This window comes from Primulina huaijiensis, chromosome 16 (assembly GCF_012295235.1).
Source record: "Primulina huaijiensis isolate GDHJ02 chromosome 16, ASM1229523v2, whole genome shotgun sequence".
NCBI lineage: Eukaryota > Viridiplantae > Streptophyta > Magnoliopsida > Lamiales > Gesneriaceae > Primulina > Primulina huaijiensis.
In genome coordinates this window covers 12,877,870-12,897,712 of record NC_133321.1, presented here as the reverse complement: position 1 = coordinate 12,897,712, position 19,843 = coordinate 12,877,870, and the positions used below count along the sequence as shown (strand labels likewise).

Here is a 19,843-nt window from a genome sequence, read left to right as displayed (position 1 = left end):
AAACTAATTGCAAAAAAAATTTTCTTTCACTTTTACGACAATCCGTACTTCGTAAGCACGGACCATGCGAGGTGGAGCATGGTCCGTGCTTACAAAGCACGGACATGTTCCACGTTGGAGCGACAACGTGGAGCGTCCGTCCTTCGTAGGAGCGGACGCTCCACGTGCTCCTCTCCTTCCTCCACCTTATCCATACTCATCTCTTTCTTCTTGTTAAGCCATCCATTTTTCCCTTCTGCGCTTGCAAGTTTCTCCGTCCGTCTCGAAAATTTTTCGACTTCGCTGATTACTATATAGTGAATTTTAGAACATCGACATCGTATTTCAGAATGACAGAGAATCGAGGTATCGAAGATCCAAGTGTCCTCTATTTACAAGAGACACATATGTCATCAACAATTTCTTCCTTAAATGTTGATGATATTATCAAAGTGAAGATGTCAGACAATTTGATTTGGAAGTTATACACTGATAATTATATACACAATCGTGTGCTTACATTTTTGAATAATATGGGTTTTTATGGAGTTTTAGAATGTGGCTCTCAAGTTTTTGATAATCATTTGATTACTGCTCTTGTTGAACGTTGGCGACGAGAAGCACACACGTTTCATTTTCCATGTGGTGAAGCAACCGTCACGTTACAAGATGTTTCAATAATTTGAGGCTTAACAATTGATGGTGAAGCGGTAACTGGAGTAGATTTGTCACATACAGTGGAAGAATGGCAACACATCTGTTTGGATTTGTTGGGATTTTTGCCATTTGCAAAACATTTGAAAGGTGGTCATCTGTCTATGACTGCACTGTACGATCATTGTATGTCTAATCTTGTTACTGATGATACTTCAGAAGTAGATGTTGTTAAATATACACGTTGTGTAGCGTTAATGATTATTGGAGGAATAATGCTCCCTGACTATCAAGGAGGGTCTGCTAGACTAATATTTTTGCAACTGCTATGAGATATTGATAACGTGAAGTCTTATAGTTGGGGTAGTGCAGTATTAGCATTTCTATACCGTGAGTTGTGTAACGCATCACGTATAGAGAAGACAACAATGGCTGGACCTTTGTATATCCTGCAGGTATCGTTAATGTATTTTGATTATTTAGCACAATTTCTTTGGTAGGTGCGTTGAACTATGTTTATTATTTTAAGCAGATATGGGCATGGAGCAAGATTAAATGTGTTAACCCCGACCGAGGTGGGTTAACATTAGGTGTACCTCCCGTTGATCCGAATGCTTTTATTCCAGTTTCTCCGTATGGTGCGTGGTAATATTTAAAAATTAATGTGGTAATATCATATATATCTTGTATAAATTTTTGATATCTAATTTTTATTTTTAAAGTTGTAGGTGGAAAGTTGAATTTAGTTACACACATTCGCCGACACATTCTGTAAGAATTATAAGGGATTCTATAGATCGTATGAATAATAACGAGGTATTATGTAATTTTAATATTTGAAAGTGCTTAAATGAAGATGATTTTGTTTTGAGTTGATGATTTTGTAATTTGAACATTTTTATTTTTTACAGTTTAATTGGGTCGTTTATCAGAAGAATGACATAGATGTGAAGACGATTATCGATTCATACGACAACAAAATTTGGCGATGTGTTTGTCCTCTTATATGCTTTGACATTGTGGAGATGCACCGTCCTAATCGGGTGATGCGACAATTTAGAAGACGACAATCAATTCCAGGGTCTGCCGTCGACAATGATGATATGCATAATATCACCAGAATAGGACATCGAAACACAGATTGGAGAGATTATCACATAAATTCAATTGAGTTGTAGAATAACAGGATGAGATATGTTGCTAAAGGGGTGCGACACGGGCGATCGATGCAAACGGACGAAGACTACTTCCAATGGTTTAATCGAATAAATGTGCGCACCATATCACCTGTTGTTTCTGTCGTTGGTTTTCAACCATATCCGTACAATTATTTTGTTGGACAATATAATGTTCAACAAAATTTTAGTACGCCATCTCCATTTTTACATCAGTCATCACTCGGGCGGGGAGGTGACATGGTTACGCAACCAACTGGTTATGCAGGAACCTCTACTCGTATTCCGTCAACCGAATTGAATTTTGTAGGAACCTCAACCACGCAACCTGGTTTTCTCCGTGATTCAGGGTTTAGGGACTTTCGTTCGTTTGATCAGCCGGATTTTCAAACTCCGTATTGGTCAAACACACAAATTTTTACGAATATGCTTAATGTAGATCCTCAGCATCTTTTTCATGACACTCGACCACAGAGGAATTTCATTTCACCTATCACTTTTCCAGGTTACTCAAATGAGAAAAATCCTGAACATGTAGGATTGCGTAGAGGAACGAGAAGACGCAATCCACCTGATTGTGGGACCGGGAGCCATTTGTATCATTATAATTATGACGATGATTTTTTGATTTAATTGTAACTGTATGAATGCATTTATTGTATTCTTTGCATTTTTTCAGCGTACAAATAGTATCAATTATACAATATATTGATAATAAGGTTAAGATAAGCGAAATATCATATGAAATAAATCATAAATGCCGACTAAAAACAAAGAAACACAATTAAACAAACACGTCCACAATAAATTTTTAACATATACACGTCCGAACACAATAAAGTACACTACCGACAGATAAGAAGAAAACAACATAGTTGACGTCTATGTTGCTTGATCACGGCTCATCCTCCTCATTCTCTGGCGGTGGCACTCCCGATGCATCCCCTTGTTGTTGATAGTCATATTGAAAATGGAACGGAGGAATGAACGGCGGTGGTGGAGGGATGGTCCCTGGATCAACACCCCATTGGATTAGCATTGTCTGCCGTCAAATATTTCTCATCAAAACAACTGGGTGACCCTCCTACTGGTTTCCAGATCGCCCCAGGATGACGCAGTTTTTTGATTATCAAAGCGTAATTCGGGGCAGCAACCAAACCCTGGAAGGCGGAATCATCGACCTCGGGCGTTTCTAATAATGCGTTGATAGTACCCGAGTCAAACGACACAAGTCTACCCCGAACAAAGGCCTTCGCATCCGTCTTCTCCCCCGCATTTGCATAAAATTATCGCACCACCGATGCCACCACCGCGTCAGGTTGAGCACCAAATTTTTCCCATCCCCGTCTCTCCAACCCCACAAGAGGTCCTACGAAACGATCCTCTCTTTGCCTACGAAATCCCCGCTCAGTAATCGGGTTTCTATGAATTTTTGCATGTTCATACCGAGCTCTAGCCGTTTCATTGACAAATCTATTTCTATCGTACGAAGAAGAGGAAGAAGTAGGATTACCTTTCGACTTCTTAGGAGCCATTGTGATAGGAACTGCAGTTGGTGAGTTGTGTTGAAGTAGATTACCCGAGAATTTTTGAAAGGGGAATTTTTGGAAGGGGAATCCTTGGTTATGGATTTGAGAGAAAAGAAAGAGGGGAAAATTTGGGAGTGATGCAGTGAGGGGAGGGGAATGAGGGGAGGGGAGCGGATAAATCGAGCGGTAAAGAATTACCGTTCGAGCGCGAGGGGCTCTGGAATTTTTTTCCAAGCGCCGCTCGCGCTCGAGCGGTAGTATTAACACATAATACACCTCTATCCGGATTATAATAGCTTGATTCCACTCCAGAAGGTACATCGACAGAATCGGGAGGCTCTTCCCCAAAAAAATTATTCAAAAATGATGGTAATTCAGAAGTGTTTGAAAGAAATGGTACAGTCTGCCTCTGTAATGTGTCAGGAGGTGGTTGTCGAGATGATGTCCCCTCATCAAGATTTGTACAATTATTCAATTCATCATCAGCATTCAATTATTCTTCTTCGGACTCACTGTATGAAATATCGGGTTCAGAATCAGTCCTACAAATATCATCATTAATGGCCTGATCAGGACAACGAGCACTCGTATCTAATGTCGCATTCGGCCAATATGGAACATGATTTTGTTCCGACGAGACATTGATATATTGATCTCAAGACCCACTTACATCATCAAAACTCATATTACCAAGTCCTTCAGTAACCTGTGGAACATAAGATTCTTGTTCCTGAAAACCACCATATGTAGAAGTACTGGGTTGATTATTGAAACCAGAATCAGATGCATGTTGAACGTAGTACTCAGGATCATCAAGTCCAACGTCATGCTCAATTGAATTTGCTTCCACGTATAAATGCAACATATGCATATTGTCACATTGCATTATAAACTGTAAAGAATAATCATTAACGAGATGGACTTGAATTTCATGCCAATATGATCTCTCCATGAAAGAATATTTTGTCGACAACTTCAAAGAAAAATTCGTTGGATCGATTCCTAACATTTTATGCACAACTTCAGCCAACTCCAACAAATTAATAGACCGTAATACTCGAATCGGTCTAACAAATGAAATGTTATATTCAACAGATCCATTGTCGATAACAACATGACCACCAAAATATAAGAGTATATCGATGTTAGACATTTAACAATGAAATTTGAGAGAAAATTTTAGAAGAAAATGAAAAGTAATTTTCTCTCAAAATCAATATGAAATCGATACAAACATTGTGTTGGTGATCGATTATATATAGTAAAACTTTTCAAGGTCAGCAATTATTTTACTCACTGTTCACGTCAAGTTTTCAACATTGTGTTCACGTGACCTTCTGAAGAATGACGTGAACGAGTCAGAAAAACATTTAAAGGAATGGACACAAAAAAACAAAAATATATATATAAATACATATATTTACATAGTCCGTGCTTTGTAAGCACGGAACTTGCGCCACCATGGAGCGTCCGCGCTTTCCACGTTGGAGCGTCCGCGCTTTGTAAGCGCGGACGCTCCATGTTGGAGCACGATCCGTTCTTTGTAAGCACGGACCGTGCTCCACGTCCGCACCTTCCGTGCTTACGAAGAACGGATTGCCGTAAAAATGAAAGAAATTTTTTTTTACAATTAGTTTTGAAAAAAAATTTAAAATATACATTAGTTTTAAAAAAAACCCCTTGTTTTTGTTTTCTTTAATTCGTTGATAATTGAGATCATTATTGAATTTTCGAAATAATGTTCAATTATTTTAGTTACGATACTTGGTATAAATTTAATTGTATACTTTACATGAGAACGACGTCCTCACTCATTTACGTACTAAAATTTTATATCATATACTTGTGTTAGGACAATATAAGTTTTGATTATTTAACAAAGAGGTTGATCCAAATGATAATTACATAGCTTGACTCAACTCAATTCAAAAAAAAAAAATGGATATTCATAAGAAGAAGTGTTCTAAGGAACCCAACTGAATAAAGAGCTACGCTAATAAGATTCTGATAGTCAAGTCGATTCAAGGAAAACTGATGAAACTTAACCGACAATTTATTTAAGTTGATCAGTCATATCAAATCCAAACATTATCTGAAGAATCAATATAATCGATGATAGAAGATCAGAGCCCAACTGAATTATCTTATATAGTTTTTCATATCAACAGTTACTGAATTCTAACAGAATGTCAAGTTTCTGTGCATTACCAGAACATGTCAGAAAGGACGATGACATGATAAATGTGACATCTGTATCTGGAAACGGTTATATCATTTTAAAAAAGATTATCGTTGCAAATCATTCTATGAATAGATCAGTTAAACAAGTTCCGAAGCTTACACACTCTATTTCTAAACCTTTTGAATTAACTCATCTTTCCTGAGAAAAGCCATATGCGAGTCAAATTGAAATAACCAATACACACTGATAAGCCATAATCTAAATTTTAGACATATATTTTTTTTTTGAAATGCAATGTTTTCGACTCTCGGTGATTTATGCAATCTTTAAATATAAATAAAAACCGGTCTCATATCATTTATTTTATCATTTTACATATTTTCTATGCTTTATTATTAATATTATTATTATTATTATTATTATTATTATGTGTGTTTATGTGTCACTCTAGGAACTTGTTGAGTCACAGCTCCATTCTCCAAACTGTGTAGGCCATATGGACCAATAAAAACTCTGAGATTAATGTATAGAAGTAAAATATTCACTGAATTAATTGCCTTGAAAAGTACATATAAAAATCTATACAAACAACATACACTCTGTCCATGTTTTTCACATTTCTCCCTTCTTCTTCCCTCTAAATATCTTCATCTGGAAGAATAATTAGCTCTTATCTCGGTTATGTCCATAGATTTGTTACGATATATTTTAAATCCATTGATTTCAAAATTCTTAACTTGTTTGTACAAAACAGAATTGAAATGGATTTTAAATTCGTTGCAATGATAACTGTGATGAATTTCAAATATACTCAAAATTAATCTCATTTGAAATTCTCCAAAACGAAACCATTCGATCCAAACATAACCTCGGATTAAACCGAATCGATGCGATATAACTTGCGAAAAAAGAAGCAAATTACGTGAATGAATCAAATGTTAGTGTCGTCTTCTTCACGGCCACTCATTTGTAATTTGTTGTTTTCTATTGTTTGATGAATATTCGTGACACGATTAGTGTTTTAATTTACGAGGAGAGATGCTTGCCCACGCATCTCATTGGAATATTCTAGTGGAAGTACCCTTTAAAAATTAATTAAAAAAATTAATTTTGTTTTTTTCAAAGGTAAACCTGTCCATCTAATAAAAATAATAATAATTTTTTTTTAATTTTATTTTTTTTCCCTAAAAATATACTCGGGAGATCATTTATGGGAGGAAGTGTGAATTGTTAATTTAAGTGAGTAGTTGAGTATAAAAACACATACTTGTCTTAATCATTGGGAAATTTCAAAAATTATTTGGTCTATATACATATTTTAGTTCCCTAATTAGTCAAATTTGGTTGTAATAGGATATCTTAATAGTAAATATAATGTGAGACGGTCTCATGAACCTTTATCTGTGAGATGAGTCAATCATTTTCATATTTACAATAACAATCAACCCTTTTGGCAAAAAAAATATTATTTTTTTGTGGGTGACTCAAATATGATATATTTATCACAAAATTGACTCGTGAGATCTTCTCATAATTGTTGGGGTGTGTAGTAAATATTTTTGTTTTGTTAAATAATCAAAACATGATATTAGAATTCATGTAAAATATAAAAGATTTTAATTTCATCATTATGATGAAGTATAATTTTCAATAATACACCAAGTTGAAGATCTTATAATTACTATTATGTCCTATGGAGATAGGACATGTTAAAAGTCAAAAGGCAATAAAGACATTTCCATAGAATATAGTAACTGCTTACGAAATAATATTCTTTACAATCACGCAATATGGTCATGCTATAATTTCATCAAAATTAATATATTAATAAGTTTATAAAATTAGCGGGTTGTGACACATACGACGTATATGTTTTTTTTTATTATAAAACCATAACCCTCGTACATATTTTGTATTTTTCTACTCAAAAACTCAAGGATTAATAAATTTCCTACATCCCAATATGTTAAACAATAGTTTACTCAACCCCTTGAATTTTCTTAAAAAACAAGAAATGTAATGTTGATGAATTTAGAGTAATTAATTTTGATATTATTGTATGTTTTTTTATAAATAAAAAATACTGGTCTTCTCGAATTATAAAATATTATTTTTATTTGAAAAGGCATCATAAAAACATATTTTAATAAATTCGTTTCTAATTTTTAACTAAGATTTGGTGATAAAATATTTTTTTACATATAATTCTGAATTTTTAATTGATCATATCATCCATAACATAAAAATTATTATTAAAAAAATCCATTTTTAAAATTTTTTAATTTTATAATAATCTCTATATTTTTTACACAAAAAATATTTAACATAAAAAAGTTTAATACAAATATGCACATCGCATACAAAGAAATACTATATATAAATATTTTGATTCTAATACCAACTGATTTTGCCACACAAATTTTCTTTTCCAAAACACCTCTTCTCCATAATTATATCATTATTTGAAAAAGAAACTTATATTTTACATTCCAATTTATACACGCGACGTATCAAATGCCAAGATTAACTAGTATTACAAAAATTAAAAATCGTTTGTTAAAAAAATTGAAAACTCGTTGCACCTCTAAAAATCTTGTGATTAAATTTGCTATTAGTTAACATAGTTTCGTTATGACAAAAACTCATGTGAAACGGTTTCACGTATCAATTTTATGATATGAATATATTATTTGGGTCTCTATTAAAAAAATATTATTTTTTATGTCAAAAATATTATTTTTCAGAGTAGGTCTCTTGTGAGACGGTCTCACGAATCTTTATCTGTGGGACGAGTCAACCTTTCCGATATTCACAATAAAAAGTAATACTCTTAGCAGAAAAAATAATATGAGCAGTAATAATATGAGCAGTATGAGTTATTTTTTCAACCTTACCCAAATAAGAGATTCGTCTCACAAAATACGACCCGTGAAACCGTCTCACACAAGTTTTTGCTTATTTTTTTTATTGTAAATATGAGCAGAATTGAATCGTTTCATGAATAAAGATGTGTGGGATCGTATATTCTTGTTGATTATTGTTTAGGTATTTTTCAAGCAGATTATTTGTGGGACCCTAAAATCAAAATTGAAGTGATCAAATAAAAGAGTGGGGAAAAGATGTAGAATAGTGAATAAATTGATATATACACGTATTTCTTTCTATAAAACAAAACAATAATAATGCTATAGAGGCTCAAATATTTAAAAATTAACTATTAATATTACATAGTGATACAAACCAGATATAAACTACTGAAGATTTGCCCTGCGGTTTTCATTGATTAGAACTCACCAGGAATAAATTTAGTTATATTATATGTATATAATTGAAGTACTTCATACGTTTATGTAAAAATTTAGGAATAGCACTAGATATATAGAAATGATATTTGTTTTTATTGTCAGGATATTCAATTTTTAATAGCCATATGACCACATTTCGATCGATTTATGTTATTAAATGTGGCTTCTACATCAAATATAAGGATCCAATCTAGTTGTCTCATTTAATTGTCTTGTGATTTTTGGCATTGCGAACTTACTTTTGTCATCCCAAAAAGAAGCGAAAAGTAAAGAACAATGATTTACCCATTTTATATGAACTCACAGCCTCCTAACCCCAATTGCCTCCTAACCCCAATTATTATCTGCACAACTAATCATAAACTTCAATTCTAATACTGAACTATATCTAAAACCTACATCATCACCACCAAATTCAACAAGCTAGTTACACTGCCAAGCCAACATGGTAAATAAATTGATTTCTCCAATTACTAAAAATATGCATAAAAAGGGAAAAAATTGAAACATTCAACACCAAAATATTTCCCAAATTGCAAATTTTAAACAAAAGCCAACAATAGAAAAATAAACCACGATTCCAAGCAAAATCAATTGCCACCAATCTTGAAAACAAAATCAACGACACAACGTGTGAAAGACACTGAATAAACAGATACTCGCTTGAAAGATCCATTTGTTGGAGATGAAAATAATGAAATTTGAAGCTTTTTGTGCAGAGAGAAGTGAAAGAAGATCGATGACAAAAGCTCTTCCCTTGGGTTATGGCTATGAAAAACTCTCAAAGAAATGAGCTACAAAAATGGGTTCAAAAAAATTAGTAAGTTAAAAAGACAAGACTAAAACTTAATAAAAAAAACTCAATCCATAATACTACTATGGTCCAAAAATATAGCATGTGGCTCCGTCCCTGGTAATGTTCTTTTAGATTTGCAATCGCATTCTTTGTAGTATCTCGGGTATATTACTCACAATTATATTTCACTCATGTCAGTGATTTTTATCGTCTTCTCCAACACTCGAATCCAGTAACTCCAAGTCAAATACATAGGTTCTTAGAATAGTGTAAGTACCAATTGAGCTAGTAAACCACTGTCAGAGTGTGATAGCACTGCGAGTAATGTATGTGATATACTGTGAGAGATGCGATCACATACCCAATAGATCAGTAAGATCATGACATTACAGCTCAAACATCATATTTCAATTGCTCTACTTAGAAAAAAAATTATCGTGCCTCAAAAATATTAACTCAAAATTAGCTCATAATGTATGGTTCATATTTCTGTTCCTAGAATCAAACAAGTTTTCTGTCCTTGAATATCTATGTCAATCAAGTGAACTCATTTAATTATTAATGACCAAAATAAAGCTAGCATTTTGCCACAACCACTCATATACCAATCGATAATTCCTACGAATATCCTATTACTATTAGGGTTCAATATGATCTCCTATTACACACATGTCAATTAGATCTTAAGGTATTGGTTAATCGAGAATCAATATTAATCCAGTAATATCGTGTATATTCCAACACAAAAACTCCCAAGTGATCATCTCAAGATTTAATTTTGTGAGACGAATATTAATCCGACCTGGTATATGAACACATAGGATTTTTTATATCAAAAATATTATTTTCACTATAGATATGGATTGGGTCGACCTGTCTCACGTATACAAATATGTAAAATATTCTTATAACATACCTACTCATATTTGGAAGTGTGAGAATCTATTGTTATATGATTAGATGTACTTTTTTTCACTAAAACACAATTCTACTTAGAGGTTCGTTTGGTTATTCAAACAACAAAACACATATAATATCTCACAAGAGCATATATGTAAAAAAATTATCCGTGCTCATATGCCAGTATTAAATTACCAACTACAAATGTAATCTCTTTTTTGAATCACAATAACACCAAAATTGTCATTTTGTGACTCGTATAATCAGAAAATAAGCTACGGTAGCCAATGACGGAGTCAGGATTTTAAGACTATCCGGATTAGAAATTTTTTAACAAAAAACAAAATAATATATAACAATTAAAATCACAATTAAGATATATATTCATTGTAGTTTCAAAATAACTAACAAAGTTTTCAATATTTTTTTATGAAACTCGTAATATTCGAAGACATTCGATATTTTTGCTATGATACTCGTAATATTTGAAAACATTAAGTATATTTGCTATTAAACTCGTAAGATTCGAAAGCCTTCCACAAAAACTTTGACAACGTAAACTTTTATATCTCCATCATATTTCAATATTGTTTCCCCTATTTCTATCGAAATTTGACGTTAAAATGACATATACAAAAAAATATATTGAATAAGGTTATAATCAATGATGCGATCCGGGTGAAATGGACGAGCCGGGTCGAATGCTCCACCGGATCTGTTATCAAGATAATGAAGGGAATAAGAGCAAGGAGACATATCTCTGTGATACGACTTCAGCTGTAACCTGCACACAAGGAGATGAACTCGTGAATGGGCGCCGGAGGGGTGTCCGGCGTGGCCACTCCGATGCTTAAGTCAGCAGGGTACTCAAGCGATAAAACCAATGTAGTCAAGTGATGACTGTGTGATATTGGTGTGTATGAATGAATTGTAAATGTGAAGATGAAACCTGGTATTTATAGTAGGGGATGCATTGATGACTTCGATCTGCGTGCTACATACTAATTATAGTAGGACAGCTACATTCTGTCATGTCAAATCACACACTAGTCACATCCCGCCTGTCTGACTTTGTCAACCACTTGGATTAGTGTCAGAGATAGGACGGTCGCCTACATCCAATTCTGCTAGTGTACTCGAGTGCGGTGCTCATATCGAGGTGGCCCGGTTAGAATGCCTACCGGGGGCTTATATAAGAGCCCGGGCGTCTGGTTGCCCGGGGAGTAGAGCCCGGGCTTGCACCTGACCGGCTTCAGAAGACTCCATCCTGCAGATTGACCCTGATTTGGGAATCCATCTGATATTCCGGGTCATCCATGACCCGGGCTCTTACAGGGGTATCATCAATCAATTTGTAGTTTCAAAAAGCTTCTGATTAACAAAGTCTTCAATATTTTTTTATGAAACTCGTAATATTCGAGGACATTCGATATTTTTGCTATGGAACTCGTAATATTTGAAAACATTAAGTGTTTTTGCTATTAAATTCATAAGCTTCGAAAGCCTCCGACAAAAACTTTGACAACATAAACTCTCCATCATGTTTAAATTGTGAGAACCTGAATTTCCAGCAGAACTAATATTTCAGAAGCTGGTATTTTTCCAGCAGATAGAATCCAGTAGCAGACAACAGATAAAATCCAGCAGCAGAAGAGTGAGATTCCAGCAGACAGTTACTGATTCAGCTTAAACTTGTAACTGAAGCATTAACATAGAATAAAGGCTGTTAATGGCAGATTATGGTCATTAATAGGGAGGCCAACAGTCATAAATGTGCCTATAAATAACACTCTCAAATCTCTGATTGGTGTTACACAATTCCTGAGTTATCACTTGAAAATTCAAGCTAAAGAGTGCATTTTCGAGCTGTAAAAACCAGTAGCAAGGCAAGCAGATTCCAGACTTCAGTAACCGAAGTTTCTAGCAAATTACTGTAAGTGGGCTATGTATAAATATCTTGAAATCAGTTTGATAATTCCTGTTTTAAGTATTTCTGATCTCTGATTTTTGAAGCACTGAAACTTAGTGAACTAATGGTAGGAATATATATTCTGAACATTACTGATTACTGAATACTGATTTCTGTTCTGAAAATAAGAATTCATGTATATTATTCGTATTACTGTCTCTGTTAAAAATGGTTTTAAAAACCGGGAGTTATTCCCGCCCCTGCTTACTGAGTGACAACCATATCACTCACCCACCAAAGCCATCTCAGATAAGAACGCGGAAGAAAAGTTAGAAGAAGAAGAACAGATGCAATTCTGGGGCTGGTGAAAAAGATCGTTGTTTATCAGTTCTAGTTTATATTTTTTCCGCTGCATTTGTTAAGACGTTGTTATATCTGGTTTTACATTTCCGCTATAAAACATTATTAATTGAGTTGTATCAGACAATGAATATTCAGTATTATGAATAAAAGACTGGTTTCTGAAATTCTGTACTTCTGAGGCTTGTTGTTTTCGAATGTAAATTTGAGAGCAACGCCGGTGTCGACCAACCCCGTCCCGGGGCGTGACATAAATATTGTTTCCCATATTTCTATAGAAATTTGACATTAAAATGACATATACAAATATTAAATAAGGTTATAATCAATCTCCAGTTTAAAATTTAAAAAAATAATTTTTTGTGTCTATTAGAAAATAATATGTAAGTCTTAGTGTAACAAACTATATCGATGACTTCTCAACTGTACCGACACATATATTTTCAGCGTTCTTATATCTCTACTCATACGCAATGTGTGAAACTTCTCAGGGGTCACTCTTCCTATAATTGCTCCAAGTCAAACACATTTAACTTGAGTTCTTTTGTGATGAAAAAAGAAAATGGTCTTGTTGATATGAGTAATATTTATCAAATATTTTATACATCTCATTCTAGTGTGAAATCGGTTCATTCTTTCTCCCCATCACCAAATCATTGGTCAAGTTTCCATTTTCAAGAACTAATCACTCATGTTGTGGACCATATACCACCCTGAGAATTTTAGCTTCGGATATCACACTTAACATATAAATTATCAATCTACAATTAATATTTAATTTACAACAATGAGAATATCATAATGAAATACACAAAAAATTGTGAAGCAAGAAACAAAACAAAGTGAGAAAAAAAAAATCCATAAATAAAGTGGGAAAAAGACTCGTAACAATTTACATATTGAAATTTAGAAACATAGAAATGTAAATTTACAATTTGTGAAGCAAATAATATTAATAAAAAAATAAAACAAGAAAGAAAAAGGGTTCAAATCCATAACAATTTACAATTGAAAGTTAACAACAGAAACATAAAATGATAGTGGAAAAAATGAAAGAAAACAACCTAGTAATATTAAATTTTCAGATGAGATGGAGAAAATTAACATTCACTCTTCTTGTTGTATTCGAATTATCCCTTCACAATTTTCACTCATATCCCATCTTTGGTCGATTTGCCTCTCATTTTTTCTTTATATTTTAATTGCTTGCTTATTTTCTAAACTCTCTCTTTTTTATTGGTTGAATTGAGCTAGCTTTGTTTANTATAGACACACACACACGTACACTGACCAAATAGAGCTCTCGGACTGCGAGGATTAACGTTGAACAATTTTAATTTAAATTCTTTACTCAGCTGCGAGCATTGAAGTAAAGTTAGTAAAAGCTACAATTTTGGTAGTTATATGTGTATTTTTGTGATTTTGATATTTTATATTATCATTTTTCAAATTAAGAATACTATATATGTTTTTTTAGAGACGATGTTATGTTAACATGACTGGTGTCATATAATCATTTTCATTGAATAAAATATTATAGATATGAGTGTAAACGAGCCGAGTCGAATATATGAGCCGAGCCGAGCCGAGCCGAGCCGAAGAATATCATGCTCGACCTCGTCTCATTTAACGTATATATAGGATCGAGCTCGGCTTGAGCTTGATTCAAGCCCGGAGCTTTTATCATGATGTTCGAGTTCGACTCATTTTAAAATATGGAGCTCGCGAATAGCTCGAGCTCGGCTTGTTTATCATGTTTAACAAGTTTGACTTGAACTCGACTCATTAAGCAGGTTTGTTTTGGAGCTCGTTAAACAAGATCATTTTCGAGCTCATTAAACAAGCTTTTTTTTTAGCTCGTCGAGCATTCTTAGATAAAAGACCAAATAAGATTTACTAATTTAAGAGAGTAGAGTTATCATTTTACAGTCTTTCAATAACTTCTCTTATATTCATATTTCAATGTTGGACAATGCAATTATTATTGTACACTCAATGCTCAAAAAATTAGTAAAGCTCAAGCTCGTCTCGATAAGTTTAACGAACTAGCTTTTTAGCGAACTGAGCTCCAAATAACTCGCGAGCAACTTAATACATTTATATTTCTAAATGCAGTTGCAAAACAAATAACCAAAATTATCCAAAAGAACACAACATCAACAACATAAATACCATATAGGTAAATATTGATGATGAAAAAAGCATGCCAACATAAATATATTATAAATTAAATAAAAAATATTATATAAAATGGGATTGAAAAAATTCCACCACCAATAGTTGGCTTGTTCCACATCCATCCAAATAATTATCCTACCAGAATCTTGCTAAATAACACTTTATTATTGGTGGGCATAAATTTTATATATATTTTATTTCATGAGCAAAAGCAACTCCACCGACCCTATTATTGCAAATACACTCCCAAATACACTATTTTTTTAATTTTATTTTCATTTATTATTATTCACTATTTTTTACCCCCGCGTAAGGGATTTATATATCCGCGTCCACATACACACACAGATGTATATATATATTTTCTTATATATATATAAACCTAGCCGAGCAGCCTCCTTCGTGAATATTCTCTCTATTGTTTGCAAGTTGTAACTTCTCTCTATCGTTACCTCCAGAAAAAAGGAAAAATTATCATCTTCTCTGTCAGTGAATCAAATCTTCGATCAGAAGCTATCGATTATTGTTTCTGAACTGGGTTGTTGGAATCTACATATTAGAGATTTTGTGTTGAAGAAGCAATCATGGTGGCAGAAGCGGAGGTTTTTTGTCAGCAGAGCCTTGTCGTTAATTACCTTTGCGTACCATCGCCGGCTCCCAAACTTGAACCGGATTTCGTGGATGTCTCGTGTACGCCGACTGTTTCAACTGTTGCGATTAACTCGCCGACTATTCGCTCTCCCGAATCTCTGGACTTCTCTCGTTCTGAATCGGTATGTGTCGAATCTGCCTTTTTTTGAGCTGTTGATTCTTGGTTTTGTTGTTTATTAATTGTTTTCAGGAAGATTAGATTTGTTTTGGTTGGATTCGTGATTTTAATTAATGCTTCGATGATTGGATTCTCTTGGGCTTTTTTTTTTCCCGGTGTTCGTATCTTTCGTTTCACACAAAATAGTTGTTATTCTTGTGAAATTTTTACTGTGGAACGGAAGCTTATATTTTTGCATTTTCTCGTGAAATTTTTTAATTTTTCTCGAGTATGGTCTGAATCTGGTATGCGTTTACTGGGAATTTGGTGATTTCGTCAACGCCTAAGTTAATATTACTCATAGGGTTTTGTGTTCTTTTGCAAAAAAAAATGGGGGTTGTTGAAGCGTAGCATGAACATACCAAACTGGCAAGCTGCCAGGCTAAGATGGCTAGGTCTGTGAACTGCCCAAGCCCAGAATACTCTGGATTAGGCCAATCCAGGACCATTTCGCAACTGTTTGGGTTTGGGTCAGGCAGTTTAGCATAGTGCTAGTCCCAGTCCATGACCATGGCTGGCTATACATTGCCTGGAGTGAAATTCATTTTCTTTTTTTCCCTTAAACGTTGATAGTATAATTGAGTTGGAAGAATAAACGGATAAGAAATAGACCAAAGGCTTTTGCTTTGAAACTGTATAACACTTCTTGTTCCAAAGATGGCAAGGGCTTATAGTTCGTGTATAATGTAAATGTATAATAGTGAACTGTGAACCGTGAAAGTTGGTGTGTGAAGGTGTAATTGCTGAAGATTCTCATTCTTATGTCCAATTCTATTGTGGATCTTGAAGATCTTGCTATGTTCATACCATATATTGATGTACAAAATTACCACTTGTATGTCTTCTAGATGTTGATGTGATTATGCATCATTTCATTTATCTGATAATACATCGGGTCCCCTTCTCGTGTCACTGTCAAATAGTTCATTGATGCAACTTTTTAATGTTTTTCAAAATATCAACGCGCATCCGATCTTCTAAATAATCTTATTTTAAAATTCTAAATAATCCTTCTGCATTTCTTAACCATCGCTAGATAAGATTTCCTCGTAACACTTCATACCATGATGCATGTCAAGCATGATCATGATCAAATTCTACCTGCCATTTTTGAAGTAGCCATGCCGTCTATGGAATGTGCAATCTGCATCTGATATGAAATGCTTCTTATCGAATAAACAAATCGTAAAAACACTTGAATTGTGTAAGGTACTAATGTTACACTTCAAAGATCTTAATTTTCCTATCAAATTCATCATTGCATGTGCTGTAATACCTGTCCAACAATATGATAACCATTCGGTTTATTATTGCTTACATGTGAAATTTGTTATTGAAGCACAATTTGATGTTTGCTGATGATGTACTTCTTTAGTACTTGTTTGGGTTCTATCTGAATATTTATATGTATGTGCCAGTCTAGTGTGTCTCTAAAACTTTATCAAATGTGTAGATAACCAACCTTGTGATGTTAACCTGATATTAATCCGTGTACTAGTTTCTTGATGTTATATTGTTTCATGGTGATGAGAATATTTTTCACAATACTTCTGTAGTGCACATAAACTTCGTAAGTCATAAATAAAAGCTACTGTCAGTATCTATTTTATAGCTGATTAATTATTGGATATCTGATCTTCATGTCTTATAAATTGGTGAATATCCACGAATACAGTTTAACCAAATCCTTTGTGTCATCAGGCTCTTAGCTGTTCAACGAGTATTCAGACTAATACATTATTCGAGAATACAATCAACCAGTTTACGCCAAGAATATTCTCGGGAAGCCATACAGATACTGGACCTCGCAGTTACAATGAAGATCAGCATATTCGGATAGATGATCTATCTACTCACTTGGGTTCCCAATACAGATGGCCCCAACCAAGTTCTTTTTATGCTGTTTTTGATGGCCATGGTGGACCTGATGCGGCATGTTATTTGAAAAATAATGCCATTAAATTTTTCTTTGAGGATGCTGAATTGCCTCAAACATCTGATGTTGACGAAAATTTCTTGCACGAGTTGGAGAGTTCTCATCGCCGAGCTTTTTTATTGGCGGATCGAGCGCTGGCCGATGAACAGAGTCATGTTGATTCTTACTGTGGAACAACGGCACTTGTTGCCATGGTTCTCGGAAGATATCTACTTGTAGCAAATGCTGGAGACTGTCGAGCTGTTCTCTGTAGAAAAGGCTATGCCCTTCAACTATCTGAAGATCACCGACCCTCCTGTCAGGTCGAAAGAAAGAGAATTGAAGATTTAGGGGGTATCATCAAATATGGATACCTAAACGGTGAACTTGCTGTCACTCGAGCCCTTGGAGACTGGTACATGAAACAACCAATCGGATCTGCCTCTCCTCTTATTTCAGATCCCGAATTTCAGCATATTTTGTTGACTGAGGATGACGAGTTCTTGATAATCGCATGCGATGGAATATGGGATGTTCTATCGAACCAAGAAGTGGTTAGCCTGGTTCGCCACGAGCTTAGGCGCCATCACGACCCTCAACGGTGTGCGGTAGAACTTATCCATCGAGCATTACAGCGTGATACCTGCGACAATCTCACGGCCATTGTGGTCTGCTTGTCTCCGAAGTTCCGAGATTCTGTGCCTTTGCAGAGGCCGAGATTACGATTCTGCATGTCGGAGGAGGGTCGGAAAAAGCTGCGTAGTTTGCTAGAAGGCAACTGACGGAAATATAAAACCCAGTTACAGTTTTCTTGACCTAGGCGGCACATGAACGCCAGATTATTTTCTGTACAAATAATTGCATTTTTGTTAGAAGCAAATAATAAATACAATTTTTGGGAGTTGTATTTTTGTGTTACTTCAATATATGTACTCCATTGTTTTAAAAGTGTTATAATTTATTTATCTTGTATCTATATTGTATTCTTGATTCTGTAATTCGGGCTAGTGAACATGATTCAATGTATGTCCAACAAATAATCTTAAATTTTTTATTTGATTTTTATATTCTGTATTTTAAATTTAATAATATGAGTTTTTTGATGTTGTTGATAACTTTTCTCTGATGGAGCTCAATTGCTCATCTATCCAATCAGCGTCAGTTTTGAACCAAATATTTTGAAATAGCACGCGTAAGGCCACGATGTTTGCCTTGTGTCCATAGATGTATGTATATTCCTGATATTTCTGGATTCAAACCAACAAGGAATTTATGTCCATTATTCGTTTATATTTTGTGATAGGGTTAATAAAGTTGACCGAATCAATCATTAACGATGTTTAATATAATAATATATAAACATATATATTTTTAATTTCAAACTACACGTAAAATTTTGGTCAAATCAGCACGTTCATGGTTGTAAACAAGTTTGATTTTGCAACATTATTTAATATTGTAATTCATAAAAATTAAAATAAAAATGATTTAATATTGTATTATTCTCGATTTATTAAAATCATCGTTGCTGACTAGGCCAATTTGGAGACATTGTTTTTATTTTTTTTATTGTTAATCCCAATCTCATTATTAAATTNCCAATCTCCTTATTAAATTATTTTTTCGCTCCACTTGTTATTCATATAACTTCTTAAAACTAATTTAATAAATAGAATATTCAATATTGTTTAATTATATAATAAAAACCGATTTGAATATGTGTCCACTTAATCAATGAATTATAGAAATATGTTTAAGTTTAATGTTATTTCAAATAACTTATACATATAAATATAATTTTAATTTAAACCACATATTTAAATTGTACAAATATAGATAAATTCGATTCATTGAATTATTAGTTTAAAAACTAGAGAAAATTGCTATGTTTAGTAACCAATTGTTGACTGAAATATAATATTTCCTAAATAATCTAATTATTCAATTAATATTTATTAATATATATTTTTTATTAGACGATCACACGAATAAAAAAGATTTGACCTATACCGTATCTAAAATAAGGTTCGATCGAATAAGAAATCCATCTCAGGGGAAACTCGCGGCAAGAAAAAAGAAAATAAAACCTACTAAATAATTAATTATTTATAAAAATTCTTGTGAGACGGTATCACATATCAATTTCGTGGGTC

General features: G+C 33.7%; 2 protein-coding genes across 2 annotated transcripts; both read left to right on the top strand.

Moving 5' to 3' along the window:
- Nucleotides 1-1,061: 1,061 nt before the first annotated feature.
- LOC140961021 (serine/threonine-protein phosphatase 7 long form homolog) lies at nt 1,062-1,811 on the top strand. The gene is made up of 4 exons (XM_073419346.1): nt 1,062-1,088; nt 1,166-1,278; nt 1,362-1,449; nt 1,545-1,811. Exons 1-4 carry the CDS (start codon nt 1,062-1,064, stop codon nt 1,809-1,811), a joined length of 495 nt encoding a protein of 164 aa, XP_073275447.1.
- Nucleotides 1,812-15,355: 13,544 nt separating this feature from the next.
- LOC140961560 (probable protein phosphatase 2C 49) lies at nt 15,356-18,660 on the top strand. The gene is made up of 2 exons (XM_073420164.1): nt 15,356-15,740; nt 17,477-18,660. Exons 1-2 carry the CDS (start codon nt 15,552-15,554, stop codon nt 18,470-18,472), a joined length of 1,185 nt encoding a protein of 394 aa, XP_073276265.1. The 5' UTR covers nt 15,356-15,551; the 3' UTR covers nt 18,473-18,660.
- Nucleotides 18,661-19,843: the final 1,183 nt, after the last annotated feature.